Below are 19,285 nucleotides of genomic sequence, written 5' to 3' on the forward strand. Positions count from 1 at the left end.
TTGATTAATTTAGCATCGCCTGAACAAGCAGAGAACAAAAGTCTGGAAAAAAGTCTCAAATAGCCGGCATTTTAGGGGGCAACCAGGAGTGTGGTACATTGCATGCCGTTCACACTGTGACCTCTTAATCCAGTCCACAGTTTGAGCTGGTGCATGTTCTCTCTTTGAATTCTTGTGAACTGAAGGGCTATCGGACAGAGGTTCTTCCAAATAAGGGAGCTGCTGGGAGATCAGTGAGGACAGTCATTGGACAGAATGGGTCAGGTGGTACTCCTTGACTCTTATAAAGGCTTCCAGCGTAGAATTGCTCAGTGATCTAAGCAACTTGTTGACTATGAACCCCTGTTCTCTTTTTTGGCCATCTTCCCTTGTCTGTCTTCATCCCTGAACCTGATGATCATGAGTGTCGGTTATGTAAACTGCCATGATTTTGCTTTCTTGTTTTCTTGTTTTCAGGGCAAGGCTGAAAACGTACAGAAGCCTGGCTTTGTCAAAGGGCCAGTGTTCAAAGGAGTGGCATCGAGCCGTTTCTTGCCCAAAGGCACCCGGACGAAAGTTAACCTAGAGGAGCAAGGCAGGCAAAAGGTGTCCTTCAGCTTCAGTCTAACCAAGAAGACTTTGCAGAACAGATTCCTGACAGCCCTCGGAAATGACAAACAAAACGAGACTTCGAGCTCCGCAGCTGCACCGCTTCAAACTGACCTGGCCTCCAAGATTAAACTTGATCTTGGGGATTTTTCCGGAGCTGCAGAGGAATTTTCACCGCCAAAACCGAAGGTAGAGTTAGGCAAGATCCATTTCAAGAAGCATCTGCTGAATGTGACTACTAAGCCTTCCCCAGCTGTTGTGGCATCCCCAACAGTGGCTCTCACTCCAGCTGTTCCAGCAGAAGTAGTGGAGGTGCCCTCATCACCCCCGCCGCCGCCTCCTCCACCACCGCCGCCTCCACCAATACTGCTTGCCCCTGTACCCTTACTGACCCCAGCAGCTTTTGCACCAGTTCCAGATGCAGTACCAACAGCTGCTTCGCCTCCATCACCATCACCTGTAGAAACTGCTGTCCGAATGACAAAGGAACCCTCATCACAGAAAACTTTCCAGCAAAGTACTACACAGAATACTGTGTTGGATGGCTCAGAAGAACATTTCGTTCCAGTTGTTTCTGCAGAAGCAGAAGTTGTACCAGCAAAAGGAGAGTCCCGTGCTGGGAAGGAGGAGGAAGTTTTGGACAGTTCTAAGGGTGCTTTTCCCAGTTCTAAGAAACACAGTTCTAAGAGGAAATCTGATGGCACGCTGCCAGCTTCTGAATCTGATGAAGATTCTGTGAGGACTTCCTCAAGTCAGAGGTCCCATGAAATTAAATTATCCACTAGCTCAGAGAAAGAAAAAGATTCACGAAAGAGCTCCACTTCTCTCAAAGCTGATGAGCAGACAAAATCTTCATCGCGGTCTAGATCGGACAGAGATGAAAAATATTCCAGTTACTCCAGATCTGAGAGAGAGTCTAGGTACTCTTCCTCCCGTTCCAGATCTGACAGAGGGAGGAGGCGGAGCAGATCTCGTTCTCGTTCTAGATCTGACAGAGGTTCTAGAACCAGTTCTTCTTATTCCAGATCCGAACGGTCTCATTACTATGACTCTGACCGGAGGTACCATAGGAGCTCACCATATAGAGAAAAGACACGATATTCTCGTTCTTACATGGATAGCAGGACAAGAGAAAGTTCAGATTCAGAAGAGGAATATTGGAGGTCGTATTCCAGATCAACAGATTCAAGGCGTACATCCTCTCATTCCTCATCTCACAGAGACTCCAGGACTTCCTCCTATTCCAAGTCTGATCGAGATAGCAAGATAGAATCCTCTCACACCGACTTGGAAAGAAAAGGGAGGTCTACAAAATCAGACCGGGAATCCAAGAGGATTTCGGAAAGTGAAGTATCAAAGAGGTGCTCTCCAACGAGTGATGTGGGACATCGGAAGGGAACGTCCCACTCTAAAGCAGACAGTAGCGTGACTTCTTCCCGTCACAAGTCCACCTCTTCCAAGTCGTCATCTGCTCCAAAGTCAGATAAATTTAAAAGTTCTTTCTGTTGTACAGAACCTGAGGGAATCAGAGAACAGTCTAATTGTGTAGACTCAGAGGCGCCTTGTGTACAGAACTGTGAAGCAGAAACGATTACACAGAAGCCAGAATCAGAAAGGATTGTTTCAGTGTTAAGTCAGCTAAATGATTCACCTACTTTCAAAAAGCTAGATGAGTCAAAAGAGGGTTCTCCTATTTCAAAATCTATTGAATTTGTCGGAATGGATAGCCATGACAGTATTAAGGAAGGGGAGTCTTTAGTCACGGTAAAACATGATAATTTAAGAAATTGTTCTCCAGTAGAACTGAATATAAATGGGTCGCCAGAAGACAAGGCCAGAGAGGTGGCATTATCCTGTACTTCCAAAGTGGAGGCAGTTATAATGTCTTCAGATGATAGCTTAGATAGTTCTGAAGTACCACTTCAGGTCAAAAGCTCTAGTTCAGGTGAATTGTCATCTAATGGGCTGCAAACTGTGTGTCTTTCTAAAGGACATGAGCTAGATGATTCCCCCATTCTTCCTTGTGAATCCAACAGTTTGCTTAAAGAAAAAAAAGTTCTGGTTCTTTCCGAATATGAATTTGTTCCCTCCTGTATTGTGAATGTAAATCATTCGAAAACGTTACCCAATGTGGATGACCTAACAGATCCCGGTAATAAAACCAAAGACCTAGCGCCTTGCTACCTTTCAGCAGATGCCACTCCTTCATTATATTATTCGGAAGTTGAGATTGAAGTTGAACCTTCAGATACAAAAGCTATTCAGGAATCTCTTACGGATATTCATGTAGAACCACAAACAGAAACCTGCAGCGATGCTGAGGATCAGAATTTGTTAAAAGCTGATGCTGAGGATCAAGACTTGTCAAAAACCGCTACCGAAAGTGAAAAAAGTGTCGCTAGAAGTTTCAGCTTGTCAGAGAGTAGCCCAGTCAGAGATGCTTCTGCAGAAGAGTGTTCTATGGAAGTGAAGTTAGACAATCAGATTATTGCACAACAGTCACCTTCCGAACATGTGTTCTCCCAGTTGGAGAAAACCTTGCAGAGAAAGAGGGAAGAACTTGTGGAATGTCCTGAAGTATCTCTTGAAATAGATGCTCAGCATGTTGACTCCGTTGTAGAAAAAACATCGCCCGTTAAAAACGAGCATTCTTATTACTTAGAGATGCCAGTAGAAGAACTGGAAAAAGAGGAGCCGGATAGAGGGGAAGATGTGGTTGCCCTTGAAGAAAGAACCGCATCTGACATGAAAGACTGTTGTCCTGACGCCTCAGTGACAAAGGGCAAAGATGACTCGTTGGTGGAATCCATCTTCTCAGAAGCGTTGTCCCCATCGTGCGATATTGTTGTGACTGTAGAAGAAACGGAAATGATCACTGAGGCCCCAGGATGCGACAGCAGTGGCAGTACTCCCGAACTGATTTCCATGCACAACGAAGATTATTCCGACACCGCGGAAAGCGCAGGCGAACCAGGTAGTGAAGAAAGCGATATGGAAGAATCTGATTCGGATGACAGCAGCGTTCCAAGGAACCGCCTCCAGTCAGTCGTGGTCGTTCCCAAGAATTCTACGATAACTCTGGAGGAGAGCAGCTCCTCTTCCTCTCGGAACAGCCAAAGCGGCAAGCGCTATTCGGATCACTGGGAAGATGGCAGGCCAGAATCCAGCAAGCCATATTATGAAGAAATACAAGATGATGTGGAGTCGGACAACGGTCCTCAACACGAAAGCAAGTGTGTTCCTTCTAGAGGTGCAGAGGGAAGCCTGGCGATATCTGTGGAGCTCGGTAGAACAGAGCCTGATAACCTTCTGCTGGGTCCCTCCCAGCCTCAAAGCGATGGCGTTGACAGTACCAGTCAGCCAGAGCTAGCGTCGGACTCCGCCAGCAAATTGCAGCCAGACGAAAGGACAGCATTAACTGAGCCAATATCTGTACCTCAGTCGCCACACCAAGAGGAACTGCGATATTTTGACAAGAACTATGAGATGACTGATAATACTTGCCGACAGCAAGCCAGTGTTTCCCAGCCAGACAGTAGGCAGGGGAAGTCTGGTTTCAGCGATCAAGCTGACACGGGAGGAGATTTCTCCAGAGAAGAAGGCTTCCGGTCGGCAGAGGACCTGGGGAACTTGGGGTGGGACTTCTCGCAGCCGGAGAAACCGAGCAGCACATACCAGCAGCCCGACAGCAGCTATGGCATTTTCCCTGGGTATGTTTACCCACCAGGTTCAGGGCCATACGTTGGGTCCCATAACTACTGGCCAGACAATGGGTATTGGGACCCAAGGTTGAGTAATAGGCCCTCCGGAATGCATTACGAGAGAATCCAAGGGCAGGTCCCCGATTCGCTAACAGAAGACCACGAGGAATACGAAGAAGTTGACCATTGGGTGGATGAAAGCCAGTCTTACTTCCTCAACCAGTCAAGTAAGTTCCAAGCCCGTGACCCCAGAGAGAAGGGTTCTGTGCAAGCACACGAGATTAGCAGTAACTCAGCTAAAGAACCAGCAGCTGCGAGTGAGAGAAAAGACTATGTCAAGACTTTGAGTAAAAACGATATGAAGGAGCGGGGGCCCCTGAAGAAAAGGAGGCAGGACTTGGAGAGCGACTCTGAGAGCGACGGGGAATCCCACGAAAGGAAGAAGGTCAAGACGGAGGGCGAGCAGGTGCCCGTTCTCCTTCAGGACTCTTTGATGGTTCGCCCGCTGTGTATTATGGAAGACTTTAGGGACCCGCAGCGTTGGAAAGAGTTTGCCAAACAAGGGAAGATGCCCTGCTACTTCGACTTGATTGAAGAAAACGTGTATTTAACAGAAAGGTAATTGGCTTCAGTTATTGTTATCAGTGAGTTATATGCTAGCGTGAAGCTCTGTGTCTTGAAATAAGTTGTGATAACAGATGAAGAAACTTTAAAGAGGTTCGGGCTCTTTAGCTTGGAGAAAAAAAGGGTAACGTGAGGGGTAACGTGACAGAGAATTATGCATGGGATAGAGAAGATCTAGAAAGACGTAGTTTTCTCCCTTTTTCACCGTACGAGAACTCATGGGCATTCAATTAAATTAATGAGTGGTAAGCTTAGAACAAAGCGAAGGAAGTCCTTCACCCAAAGAGTCATTAATGTAGAATTCACTTCTACAGGAAGTGGCTATGGCTGCAAGCATAGACAGCCTGAAGGGGGAATTGGATGAACATCTGGAGCAGAAGTCCGTTAGTGGCTATTAGCCACTAGGTGTGGGTGGAACACTGTCTTGGGTAGCGATGCTCTGTCTTCTTGGTGGTGGGGATGGGCCACTGGGGGAGGGCTTCTGGAGTTCTGGTCCCACTGGTGGGCCTCCTGTTGGCACTTGGATTTCAGCCACTGTGTAACACAGAGTGTTGGACTGCATGGGCCCTTGGCCTGATCCAACATGGCTTCTCTAATGTGCTTGCGTAGCGAGGAGAGGTGTTGGATTGTGTATCAGGGTGTGTAGCTGGCTTAGATGTGGTTGCGGCTTAACAGCTAAGGCAGGGAAAAAACTTACCCAAGGTAGTATTTGCTGAACAGTTTATGTTGTCTGCAGATTGGGCTACATTCAGCTTATAGGCAAGTGTAGCAGTCCCCAGTGTGATGCCCCCGGGCACCATGATGCCCTCCGAGATCTTTTCTAGTATGTCACTTTTTAGAAAGTAGGTGGGGCCAGGTAGGGCTTTCGCCCAGCAGGGCTTCTGATTGACCATTGGAGATATGATTGGCTGTGCAGATGCTTTAAAACACTGCTTTAGCAAATGCCATCATAGTTCGGGGAACACCTCCGTGTGGCTGAAGGTAAGTTGCTGCAACCGTTGTTTGGCAGCCATTTTGTGTTTGCACCCGCCACACTGTGTTAGAATTCCAAAGGTGCTCCCAGGCTCAAAAAGATGGAGGACCCTTGGGTAAGACAGTCATAATGGCAGCCAGACGTCAACTACGGCGTTTGTGCTTGACCGATGTATTTGAGAATGACTTTTTCCTCCAGGCACATCTGCACCGTTAAAACACATAACTGCACCACAAAATTAATAGAAATTAAGAACTGTCCGTAAAACACAAGGGAATGATTCTCCGCAGGGCTTTTTTTTTTTTTTTTTTGCAGCAGAAACTCCCTTGCATATTAGGCCACACACCCCTGGTGCAGCCAGTCCTCCAAGAGCTTACAGGGCCTACTGTAAACTCCAGGGGGTGTGGCCTAATATGCAAAGGAGAACATAAGAACATAAGCCATGTTGGATCAGGCCAACGGCCCATCCAGTCCAGCACTCTGTGTCACACATTGGCAAAAAATTTTATATATACACACACACTGTGGCTAATAGCCACTGATGGACCTGTGCTCCATATTTTTATCTAAACCTCTTGAAGGTGGCTATACTTGTGGCTGCCACCACCTCCTGTGGCACTGAATTCCACATGTTAATCACCCTTTGGGTGAAGAAGTACTTCCTTTTATCTGTTTTAACCTGTCTGCTCAGCAATTTCATCGAATACCCACGAGTTCTTGTATTGTGAGAAAGGGAGAAAAGGACTTCTTTCTCTACTTTCTCCGTCCCATGCATTATCTTGTAAACCTCTATCATGTCACCCCGCAGTCGACGTTTCTCCAAGCTAAAGACTCCCAAGCGTTTCCACCTTTCTTCATAGGGAAAGTGCTCCAGCCCTTTAATCATTCTAGTTGCCCTTTTCTGGACTTTCTCCAATGCTATAATATCCTTTTTGAGGTGCGGCAACCAGAACTGCACACAGTACTCCAAATGAGGCCGCACCATCGATTTATACAGGGGCATTATGATACTGGCTGATTTGTTTTCAATTCCCTTCCTAATAATTCCCAGCATGGCGTTGGCCTTTTTTTATTGCAATCGCACACTGTCTTGACATTTTCAGTGAGTTATCTACCACGACCCCAAGATCTCTCTCTTGGTCAGAGTTCCTGCTACGAAAAAAAGTCCTGCTTCTCAGTGAGCATCTCTCTGATTTTGAAGGCCTTCTAGAAAAGAGTGGCATGTAGGTTAATACAGAATGCCTGCAAAGTCAGTGCCAACCTCTCCTCCAAAGGAAGGAGTTCTATTGCTGGGCTGGAGGCAAATGAAAAAGCCCTCACCTGGGTCCCAGTTGTCTTAATTTCCGCTTAATCTTGGTTCTTACAGAAAGTTTCCATGCAGGGGTCACAGACTGACATTTAATGCAGAAAGGAAAGGAAAGGTCCCCTGTGCAAAAACCAGTCATTTCTGACTCCGGGGTGACGTTGCTTTCACAACGTTTTCACGGCAGGCTTTTTACGGGGTGGTTTGCCCTTGCCTTTCCCAGTCATCTACACCAGGGGTGACCAACGGTAGATCTCCAGATGTTTTTTTTGCCTACAATTCCCATCAGCCCCAGCCATTGGCCATGCTGGCTGGGGCTGATGGGAGTTGTAGGCCAAAAAAATCTGGAGAGCTACTGTTGGCCATCCCTGATCTACACTTCCCCCCCAGCAAGCTGGGTACTCATTTGACCGACCTCAGAAGGATGGAAGGCTGAGTCAACCTCGAGATGCTACCTGAAAACCCAGCTTCCACCGGGGATCGAACTCAGGTCTTGAGCAGAGCTTAGGACCGCAGGACTGCAGCTTTAACACTCTGCGCTACGGGGCTCTTGATGTTTAACTTAGTGGGGACCTAAAAAGCAGCTTGCCCTGTTCTCCTCTCCTGCATTTTATCCTCCCATCAGGCCTGCGATGTAGGCTAGGCTGGGGGAGAATGACTGGTCCACGGTAACCTAACAGGCTTCTGTGGCATGAATGGGAATTCGATCCCAGGACTCCCAGATCATGGGCCAACACTCTCAACCACTTCTCTGCATTGGCTGCCAGCATGCCAGCATTCAGTGAAAGAAGAACATTGCCTTTTGCAGCTGGGCTTGTGTGGAAACTCCCGTGCTTTTAAGGCATTTTGGTCTGTGAGAAGCCGTGAGCCGAAACGGAAGCTTCTCAAGTCCTCACAACTCAGAAAGGGCTTCATTTGGAGCACTGCATACAATTCCAGTCACTGCACCTCAAAAAGGATATTACAGCATTCGGGAAAGTGCAGAAAAGGGCAACTAGAATGATTCAAGGGATTAAAGGGCAACTAGAATGGTTAAAGGGTAACTGGAATGATTTAAAGGGTTGGAACACTTCCCCTATGAAGAAAGGTTAAAACGCTTGGGGCTTTTGAGCTTGGAGAAACGTCGACTGAAGGGTGACGTGATAGAGGTTTACAAGATTATGTCTGGGATAGAGAAGGTAGAGAAAGAAGTACTTTTCTCCCCTTTCTCACAATACGAGAACTCGTGGGCACTCAATGAAATTGCTGAGCAGTCAGGTTAAAACGGATAAAAGGAAGTCCTTCTTCACCCAAAGGGTGATTAACATGTGGAATTCACTGCCACAGGAGGTGGCAGCGGCTGCAAGCATAGCCAGCTTTAAGAGGGGATTGGATAAAAATATGGAGCAGAGGTCCATCAGTGGCTATTACCCACAGTATATATATATGTGTGTGTGTGTGTGTGTGTACACACAGACACATATATTGGTCACTGTGTGACACAGAGTGTTGGACTGGATGGGCCATTGACCTGATCCAACATGGCTTCTCTGATGTTCTTAAGGGGTGGTGGTGGTGGTTAGAATGAAATTTTGCTTGCTGACGCCGCAGCTGTCTGCTCTGAAGCCTGCTGTCGGGTTTCTCCACAGGAAAAGGAACAAGTCGCACCGGGACATCAAGCGGATGCTGTGCGAATGCCCGACGCTTTCCAAAGACGAGAGAGGCCAAGGGGAGGTTGCGTGCGGGGAGGACTGCCTTAACCGCCTGCTCATGATAGAGTGGTAAGGATTGTTTTACGAGTTGCCCCGTCTCCTCCGACCACCCGCCTTTCCCCTGGCACGCCAGAAGGAATAAGTCGTTTTCCGTGAAATGGTATCGTTTCCGCGGCGATTGGAAGCGGCTCGAGATGGGAGGACTTCTCTCGGTGGTGCCAAAATGGATTTCCTTGCTGCCAGAGCACGGGAGTGCATTCAGGAGACCTGAGATCTGTTTGTTCCAGGGATGCTTTCGAGGTTTCTGTCGCAGTTGCTGATCACTGGCTCTTTCCATCTTTGCTTTCAGTTCCGGCTGAAATGTCGATTATCCCCTTTCTCTTTCCTTCAGAGTTTTTATGCAGCTTTTCCTGTCAACTCCAAGCTTTTTCTAGGGGAATACAAATCCCAGAAATCAGACAGTTATCTGCAGATCTCTACTCTAATGAACTCTGGTCATAGTGCCAAAAGTGAACCACAGGAACAAGCAAAAAAACCCCAAACCCCCTGCCTTTGTGAGCAGCTGTGATTTGCATCCTTTCCTAACAAGATTAATGGTGATGCAATTTGTTCCATATAGGATGGGGCCACCACAGAAGAGGCTCTCGCTTGGGTTGATGTGGATCTAACTATTCTCAGGGAAGAGGGGTGGAGTGTTGACTTGGGTGGGGGGAACAGAAGGAATGATGTGGACTTATATTGGGCAAGTTGGTCTGAGACGCGTGGGTGTGAGGCCGTGAAAGGATTTGAAGGTCACAGCCGACAGCTTGGATTGAAGTTGGAAAAGAGCTTTTAGCAAACTGGAGAGCCAATTTGGTATAGTGGTTAAGTGTGCGGACTCTTATCTGGGAGAACCGGGTTTGATTCCCCACTCCTCCACTTGCACCTGCTGGAATGGCCTTGGGTCAGCCAGAGCTCTAATAGAGAGCCAGTTGGGTGTAGTGGTTAAGTGCATGGACTCTTATCTGGGAGAACCGGGTTCGATTCCCCACTCCTCCACTTGCACCTGCTGGAATGGCCTTGGGTCAGCTAGAGCTCTAATAGAGAGCCAGTTTGGTGTAGTGGTTAAGTGGCTGGATTATCTGGGAGAACCGGGTTTGATTCCCCACTCCTCCACTTGCACCTGCTGGAATGGCCTTGGGTCAGCCATAGCTCTGGCAGAGGTTGTCCTTGAAAGGGCAGCTGCTGTGAGAGTCAGGCACCCTGTGAGGTAGGTGGGGCTGCGAGAGCTCTCCCGGAAGCTGCCCTTTCAAGGACAGCTCCTGCGAGAGCTACGGCTGACCCAAGGCTGTTCCAGCAGCTGAAAGTGGAGGAGGGGGAAATCAAACCCGGTTCTGCCAGTTAAAGAGTCCATGCACTTAACCACTACACCAAACTGGCTCTCTATTAGAGCTATGGCTGACCCAAGGCCATTCCAGCAGGTGCAAGTGGAGGAGTGGGGAATCAAACCTGGTTCTCCCAGATAAGAGTCCACACACATAACCACTACACTAAACTGGCTCTCTATTAGAGCTATGGCTGACCCAAGGCCGTTCCAGCAGCTGAAAGTGGAGGAGGGGGGAATCAAACCCGGTTCTCCCAGATAAGAGTCCGCCCACTTAACCACTACACCAAACTGGCTCTCTATTAGAGCTCTGGCTGACCCAAGGCTATTCCAGCAGCTGAAAGTGGAGGAGGGGGGAATCAAACCCGGTTCTCCCAGATAAGAGTCCACACACTTAACTACCACACCAAACGAATAGAAATAAAGTACACAATTGTATTATCCCGAAACCATCCCCCCCCCACCCCGCCAGTCCGTGGAAGAATTGTCTTCCGCAAAACCTGTCCCTGGTGCCCAAAAGGTTGAGGACTCCTGACCTAGAGCATTCTTGATAAGTTTTTGTCCAGCAGCTGCTTAAAGATTGCCGGTGAGGGGGAGGTCACTGGTAGCTGATTCCACTGTTGAACAACTCTAATTGGCAAATGAAAGTTTTCCCTAATGTCCAGCCCTGATACCTTCCTGCCCTTAATTTAAACGCATTATTGTGAGCCCTCTCCTCCGTCGCCAACAGGAAAAGCTCCCTGCCCTCCTCTAAGTGGCAGTAAACGAAATACAAAACGGTGTGGCCCAAAAATCGCTTATGTCGCAATAAATTGTACTCAGACATATCTCACAGAACACAATCAAAAATGCAGAAGAATGAGTGGAGCCCAGCTCCAGCAGGAAGGTCTCAGTTCTATTAGTCCTGTTCTGACAGTAGATGAAATAAAGCCCAAACCCTTGCAAGAAGGGAAAAGGCTTAAAGGAGCCCGTTCAAAGGGGGAGGTGGGACAACGGCAGCGACTCTTCACCTCGCTGCTCTTCACTCGCCGGGAGAAATCCAACCTCAATCTCTCAACGCGGCTGTCGGCTGTGGTTGCTGCGCAGTTTCAAAGAACCGCCCTAAGGCAGTTCACACTTTATCAAGAGCAAAACGGTGCGTAACTTTCTCTCAACCGCACTTCACAAATTTCAGTGAAAGTTATGCACCATTTTGCTCTTGATAAAGTGTGAACTGCCTTAGGACAGTTCTTTCTCTCAACTGCTCTTTCAGCTTTCTCTCAACTGTGCTTCACAAATTTCAATGAAAGTTATGCACCATTTTGCTCTTGATAAAGTGTGAACTGCCTTAGGGCGGTTTGTCAAAACGCGCCACACAGTTTTGTATTTAGTTTATCGCTTATTGCTGTGTTTTGTTTTGACGTGCTCCTCTAAGTGGCAGCTCTTCAAAGTCTTAAGGAGAGCAATCCGGTTCCCCCTTCGCCTCCTCTTCTCCAGATCGAATATTCCCAAGTCCATCTGCCTTTCCTCACAAAAGCTTGGTCTCCAGGCCCCGATCCTGTCTGCTGCTGCCCCTTCCCACCCAATATGCCGCACAGGGTTGTCGGAAAGGCAGGTGATTAAGCTAGCCTGGTCAATCCAAGGTCCTGCTACTACGGTTGTTTCCTGACTCTGTGTGTGTGTGTGTTTTTTAATTGTATTTTGTTTTGCTCTGCTCAGCTCTTCAAGGTGCCCCAATGGGGAGTACTGCTCCAACAGGCGATTCCAGCGGAAGCAGCACGCCGACGTGGAGGTCATCCTGACAGAGAAGAAAGGCTGGGGCTTGAGAGCAGCAAAAGACCTCCCTTCGTAAGGCTTCTTGTCTTGTTATATGAACATATGAACCCATGAAGCTGCCTTCTACTGAATCAGACCCTCTTTGGTCCATCAAAGTCAATCTTGTCTACTCAGACTGGCAGTGGCTCTCCAGGGTCTCAAGCTGAGGTTTTTCACTCCTATTTGCCTGGACCCTTTTTAGTTGGAGATGCCGGGGATTGAATCTGGGACCTTCTGCTTACCAAGCAGATGCTCTACCACTGAGCCACTGTCCCTCCCCTAAAGAACATATGAACCTATGAAGCTGCCTTCTACTGAATCACACCCTCTTTGGTCCATCAAAGTCAGTATTGTCTACTCAGACTGGCAGCGGCTCTCCAGGGTCTCAAGCTGAGGTTTTTCACACCTATTTGCCTGGACCCTTTTTAGTTGGAGATGCCGGTGATTGAATCTGGGACCATCTGCTTACCAAGCAGATGCTCTACCACTGAGCCACCATCCCTCCCTTAAAGTTCCCTTCATTCCTTGTGACCATATGAACGTATGAAGCTGCCTTCTACTGAATCAGACCCTTGGTCCATCAAAGTCAATCTTGTCTACTCAGACTAGCAGTGGCTCTCCAGGGTCTCAAGCTGAGGTTTTTCACTCCTGTTTGTCTGGACTCTTTTGAGTTGGAGATGCCGGGGATTGAACCTGGGACCTTCTGCTTACCAAGCAGATGCTCTACCACTGAGCCACCCTCCCTCCCTAACACTTATGAGGCTCTCCAGGGTCTCAAGCTGAGGTTTTTCACACCTATTTGGCTGGACCCTTTTTAGTTGGAGTTGCCGGGGATTGAACCTTGGGACCTCCTGCTTACCAAGCAGATGCTCTACCACTGAGCCACCATCCCTCCCATTGAAGTGCTTCTGGTTTGGCTTCCCCCGTCTTTTACTTGAAGCACCTCCCACTCAGTTCTGTTCTTGGGAATGTCGGGGCTTTGCTGCCAGAGGGGCAAAAGAACAATAGTTGCCTCGTCGTTTGGCAGACATCAGCCGAGCTCCATGATGCTTGCTTGCTGGTTTATAAACCAGGCAATGAAAACCACCGACTTGTTAGCTTCCATTGTGCAGGAGCCAGAGTTGAACTTGCTGGTTCTCTAGCTGCGTAGTGCTCCCTCCCTCTCAGTTTCCCACGTGCATTAGCTGGGGACTCCTGTGGAGACCAGAGGCTGGCACGATCCAAGTGGAGTAACTGGGGAGAGCCAGTTTGGTGTAGTGGTTAATTAAGCGGACTCTTATCTGGGAGAACCGGGTTTGATTCCCCACTCCTCCACTTGCACCTGCTGGAATGGCCTTGGGTCAGCCATAGCTCTGGCAGAGGTTGTCCTTGAAAGGGCAGTTTCTGGGAGAGCCCTCTCCAGCCCCACCCACCTCACAGGGTGTTTGTTGTGAGGGAGGAAGGTAAAGGAGATTGTGAGCCGCTCTGAGACTCTTCGGAGTGGAGGGCGGGATATAAATCCAATATCTTCTTCTATCTTCCTCACCATGCACCTGGGTTTGTTTATTGATTAAATTAATTTATGGCTTGCCCCTGATCCCTGCTATTGCACGGCACTGGGCAATGTACATCGTTTAATAAAAAAAACATTAAAAACCATAAATAAAATGCAAAGCAGTACTAATACAGTCAATATGAGAGAGTCACGTGGTTAATTTTCAGAGTTTCCTTTTTTTTTGCAGCTTACTTTTTTATTATTTTAATTTGGTATAAAAAAAGACATCACTTACAGAAAAAAAACATACAGAAAAAGTGCAAAACTGAAATATAAATACGTTTTACATACACAAAACCTTAACTCGTGTTACAAGCTAACAGCATATTTGAAGAGCCAATTAGTACAGAACGTAATCCAGATATTTAGTTGGAGTAGATGAGCTGGAAGACAGATTTTCATTTATATACGCAAGGAATCCAGACCATTTTTCAACAAAGGTATCTGCTACTAATGGATTTTCAAATTTCAATATGCAGGATGCCAACTTATCTTGAATCAAGAGATCCCAGACTTTATCAAACCATTGACGAATATTAGGACCTTTGTCAGATTTCCAACATTGTGCCACCTTGATTTTCGCTGCCATTAATGAAATAGAAAGCAGTTCTAATTTCAACTTATTATTCCACATATTCAGCAGAATCAGCTCTGGTACTAGAGGGATATCACATCCAATTATTTTGGTAGCAATCTTTAGCACTGATTTCCAAAATAGTTTTATCTTGGGACATTCCCACCAACAATGTTTTAACGTTCATATTTCTCCCCATCCTTTCCGACAACTTGGGTTTGGGATTAGTTTGCTACGAAACATAGTATACAGCGTGCAATACCATCATTTTCAGAGTTTCCTATTCCATACTGTGGCCATCTCACAGGTAATGGAGAGGGGGGGGAGGAACAGAGCAGCCTGGAGAAGAGGGGGGGGAGAGGTGCCAGGTTGAACGCAGGGCAGTCAAGAGGGAATGGAGTACCTTCGTTTTTACTCTGGAGACTTCCTGAGAAGAAAGGTTGAAAGAAGCTGGACATGTTTAGCCTGGAGAGGAGACAGCTGAGAGGTGATACGATCACCATCTTCAAGTACTTGAAGGGCTGTCATACAGAGGATGGTGTGGAGTTGTTTTCTGTGGCCCCAGAAGGTAGGACCAGAACCAATGGGTTGAAATTAAATCAAATGTTCCTGAGTTTCCTGCATTGTGCAGGGGGTTCGACTAGATGACCCTTCCAACTATATGATTCTATGATTCTCCTCGTTTTAGGTTGAAAGTGGGACCCTTCTGCCTCCAAGCAGGTGCTTTACCAGTTATCTGCTATAATATGTAATACTTTCTTGTTATAAAAAGAAAATTAGGTCGTTTATGCCTTGCTTACTGGATCTTTCCCTGGTTTTGGCTCATTGGCTGCTTGTCTTCCTGGGTGTGGTTTAGCAGATTTTGGACTTTTTCCCCCCTTTCTTGGGTCTGTGTAGGAACACCTTTGTGCTGGAATACTGCGGAGAGGTGCTGGACCACAAAGAATTTAAAGCGCGAGTTAAAGAATACGCCCGAAGCAAGAACATTCATTACTACTTCATGGCGTTGAAAAATGATGAGGTGAGCAGCAGCTTTCTGTGCAATAAGGACTGGTAGCCGCATCTGAAAGATTGTAACATGAATGAATAGGATACAGCCGGGGTGGCCAAATTTGCTTCACATAAAAGTCACGTAGAATAAACATCAGATGTTCGAGAGCCTCAAGACTTGAACATCAGATGTTTGAGAGCCGGAAGGAAGGAGGGAGGGAAGGAAGGAAGGAAGATAGATGGGGGAGGAAGAGGTGGATAGAAAGCAACTTTAAATGCATTCTCCAAGCCTCTGGCTGGCTTGGCTTGCAGAAATGATTTAGAGAGAAATGCCTTCTCCATGCTGGCTGATAGGGTGGAGTAGGGGGCTTCAAGATCCATACAGTATGTGTGAAAGTGTCACTTGTCGCTCCTGAGCTACAATTTGACCACCCCTGGGATACAGGAATGAAGTTCTCAGCAGAGGGACTTGGAAACTGGGCAAGCTGTGAATCTTTTGTTAGCGCTCTTTATTTAGAGGAGACGAGGGCTGCGTTTATAATTTCATAAAATGGAAATATAATATTCTCACCATCTTCTTTCTACCATTTGCTTACCATACATATCTTTATGGTAACACTGATCTAAGAACAAACTGCCCTTAATAGAATCGCAGTATTATTTATATGTTTCTGGATGCATTTTGTCTCCCATGTTCAGTCCTCACGCATTGCGTGTGTTTGTCGTAAGAATATTTAGAAATGTATTTGTCTAAATTTCTGTAGGTATTCCCGACATTGATCTGCTAGTATATGATCCGATAATAAAAGTGAATGGAATCATTTTTTTGCAAAGCATAGCATTTTCCCTTAGCACAACTTTGTTAGTAGGTGGAATTCCAGTTGAAGCCCTGTTCAGCTGTGCGAATACGAGGGAAGGTGCAATTCTAAAGAGGTGCATGTCAATGCCAGTTTGGTGTAGTGGTTAAGTGTGCGGACTCTTATCTGGGAGAGCCGGGTTTGATTCCCCACTCCTCCACTTGCACCTGCTAGCATGGCCTTGGGTCAGCCATAACTCTGGCAGAGTTGTCCTTGAAAGGGCAGCTGCTGGGAGAGCCCTCTCCAGCCCCACCCACCTCACAGGCTGTCTGTTGTGGGAGAGGAAGGTAAAGGAGATTGTGAGCCCCTCTGAGACTCTTCGGAGTGGAGAGCGGGATATAAATCCAATATCTTCATCTACCTCACAGGGTGTCTCTTGTGGGGGAGGAAGGTAAAGGAGATTGTGAGCTCCTCTGAGACTCTTCAGAGTGGAGGGTGGGATATAAATCCAATATCTTCATCTACCTCACAGGGTGTCTGTTGTGGGGGAGGAAGGTAAAGGAGATTATGAGCCCCTCTGAGACTCTTCGGAGTGGAGAGCGGGATATAAATCCAATATCTTCATCTACCTCACAGGGTGTCTGTTGTGGGGGAGGAAGGTAAAGGAGATTGTGAGCCCCTCTGAGACTCTTTGGAGTGGAGGGCGGGATATAAATCCAATATCTTCATCTACCTCACAGGGTGTCTGTTGTGGGGGAGGAAGGTAAAGGAGATTGTGAGCCCCTCTGAGACTCTTCGGAGTGGAGAACGGGATATAAATCCAATATCTTCATCTACCTCACAGGGTGTCTGTTGTGGGGGAGGAAGGGAAAGGAGATTGTGAGCCGCTCTGAGACTCTTCGGGGTGGAGGGCGGGATATAAATCCAATATCTTCATCTACCTCACAGAGTGTCTGTTGTGGGGGAGGAAGGTAAAGGAGATTGTGAGCCGCTCTGAGACTCTTCGGAGTGGAGAACGGGATATAAATCCAATATCTTCATCTACCTCACAGGGTGTCTGTTGTGGGGGAGGAAGGTAAAGGAGATTGTGAGCGGCTCTGAGACTCTTCGAAGTGGAGGGCGGGATATAAATCCAATATCTTCATCTACCTCACAGAGTGTCTGTTGTGGGGGAGGAAGGTAAAGGAGATTGTGAGCCGCTCTGAGACTCTTCAGAGTGGAGGGCGGGATATAAATCCAATATCTTCTTCTACCTCACAGGGTGTCTGTTGTGGGGGAGGAAGGTAAAGGAGATTGTGAGCCCCTCTGAGACTCTTCGGAGTGGAGAACGGGATATAAATCCAATATCTTCTTCTACCTCACAGGGTGTCTGTTGTGGGGGAGGAAGGTAAAGGAGATTGTGAGCCGCTCTGAGACTCTTTGGAGTGGAGGGCGGGATATAAATCCAATATCTTCTTCTTCCAGATAATAGATGCCACTCAGAAAGGAAACTGCTCGCGTTTCATGAATCACAGCTGTGAACCAAATTGTGAGACCCAGAAGGTGAGTTGCGGGATGAAGCTCTTGTGAATCTGCTGCTGGTCGAATGTGAATGCATCGTCATCAAGCGACGGCCCAAAGACAAGTGCATAAAGCTCTGATTTAGATTTTGAGCCTGTTTGTTGTGCTTGTTGGTCATGGGTGTGTGGCTGCCCTCGGCCAAACTGCTGCAATTTCACTGTGTCCATGAACATTCTGATGAATGGTGGTTGTGGGGGGGTGGGGAGTTGGAATGTTTGCAAACGGTGCAGTGTCTCTGAGGGAAGTGAGAAGCTCATTTGGTTTAACAGCTTTGGGACCCAGCAGATAGGAGGATAAAGTCTGGGACTTTCAATGGTGTGCTTCAGTATAAGGAAGGCTCAAGTGATTCTGATTGGTCTGTCCATCCTAGGATCCTTTTCTCACAGTGGCCAGCCAGATGTGCTTGGGAGGCTCTCTTAGACAAATACTTAGATAAGTCCTTCTTCACCCAAAGGGTGATTGACGTGTGGAGTTCACTGCCACAGGAGGCGGCGGCTACAAGCATAGGCACCTTCAAGAGGGGATTGGATCAGCAAATGGAGCAGAGGTCCATCAGTGGCTCTTAGCCACATCTTATTGTTGGAACTTTCTGTCTGGGGGCAGTGATGCTCTGTATTCTTGGTGCTTGGGGAGGGGGAACACAGTGGGAGGGCTTCTAGTGTCCTGGCCCCACTGGTGGACCTCCTGATGGCACTTGATTTTTTTTTTGGCCACTGTGTGACACAGAGTGTTGGACTGGATGGGCCACTGGCCTGATCCAACATGGCTTCTCTTATGTTCTTCTGTCTGGGAGCAGTGATGCTTTGTATTCTTGGTGCTTGGGGGGGCACAGTGGGAGGGCTTCTAGTGTCCTGGCCCCACTGATGGACCTCCTGATGGCGCCTGTTTTTTGGCCACTGTGTGACACAGAGTGTTGGACTGGATGGGCCATTGGCCTGATCCAACAGGGCTTCTCTTATGTTCTTATGTGACACAGAGTGTTGGACTGGGTGGGCCATTGGCCTGATCCAACAGGGCTTCTCTTATGTTCTTATGTGACACAGAGTGTTGGACTGGGTGGGCCATTGGACTGATCCAACATGGCTTCTCTTATGTCCTTATGTCTGGGGCAGTGATGCTCTGTATTCTGGGTGCTTGCGGGGGGGGTCACAGTGGAAGGGCTTCTAGTGTCCTGGCCCCACTGGTGGACCTCCTGATGCCATCTGGGTTTTTTGGCCACTGTGTGACACAGAGTGTTGGACTGGAGGGGCCACTGGCCTGATCCAACATGGCTTCTCTTATGTTCTTATGTGACACAGAGTGTTGGACTGGTTGGGCCATTGGCCTGATCCAACCTGGGTTCTCTTATGTTTTTATGTCTGGGAGCAGTGATGCTCTGTATTCTTGGTGCTTGGGGAGGGGGAACACAGTGGGAGGGCTTCTTTGTGTCTTGGCCCCACTGGTGGACCTCCTGATGGCACTTGATGTTTTTTGGCCACTGTGTGACACAGAGTGTTGGACTGGAGGGGCCATTGGCCTGATCCAACATGGCCTCTCTTATGTTCTTATGTGACACAGAGTGTTGGACTAGATGGGCCATTGGCCTGGTCCAACATGGCTTCTCTTATGTTCTCAAGAAAGACCTTAAGGGCTTTAGCCCTGTCCTCTTTGACCCTCCTATGGAAACAGGTCAAGATGGGTAGCCATTTTCGTCAGCAATGGTAGAAAAGAGCAAGAGTCCAGCAGCAACTTAAAGACTAACAACATTTGTGTTCAGGCAGGAGCTTTTATTAGTCACTGCTCACTTCTTCAGA

General features: G+C 47.6%; 1 protein-coding gene across 1 annotated transcript in view; it reads left to right on the plus strand.

Annotated features, from left to right (window-relative positions):
- Positions 1–19,285, plus strand: part of SETD2 (SET domain containing 2, histone lysine methyltransferase) — a 138,948-nt gene that overhangs the window by 33,270 nt on the left and 86,393 nt on the right. The window contains 5 exon segments of the mRNA XM_060248264.1: positions 457–4,907; positions 8,818–8,949; positions 11,942–12,070; positions 15,043–15,166; positions 17,397–17,474. Of these exon segments, the coding sequence (XP_060104247.1) occupies positions 457–4,907; positions 8,818–8,949; positions 11,942–12,070; positions 15,043–15,166; positions 17,397–17,474 (4,914 nt within the window).

This window comes from Heteronotia binoei, chromosome 10, assembly GCF_032191835.1.
Source record: "Heteronotia binoei isolate CCM8104 ecotype False Entrance Well chromosome 10, APGP_CSIRO_Hbin_v1, whole genome shotgun sequence".
NCBI classification, from domain to species: Eukaryota; Metazoa; Chordata; class Lepidosauria; order Squamata; family Gekkonidae; genus Heteronotia; species Heteronotia binoei.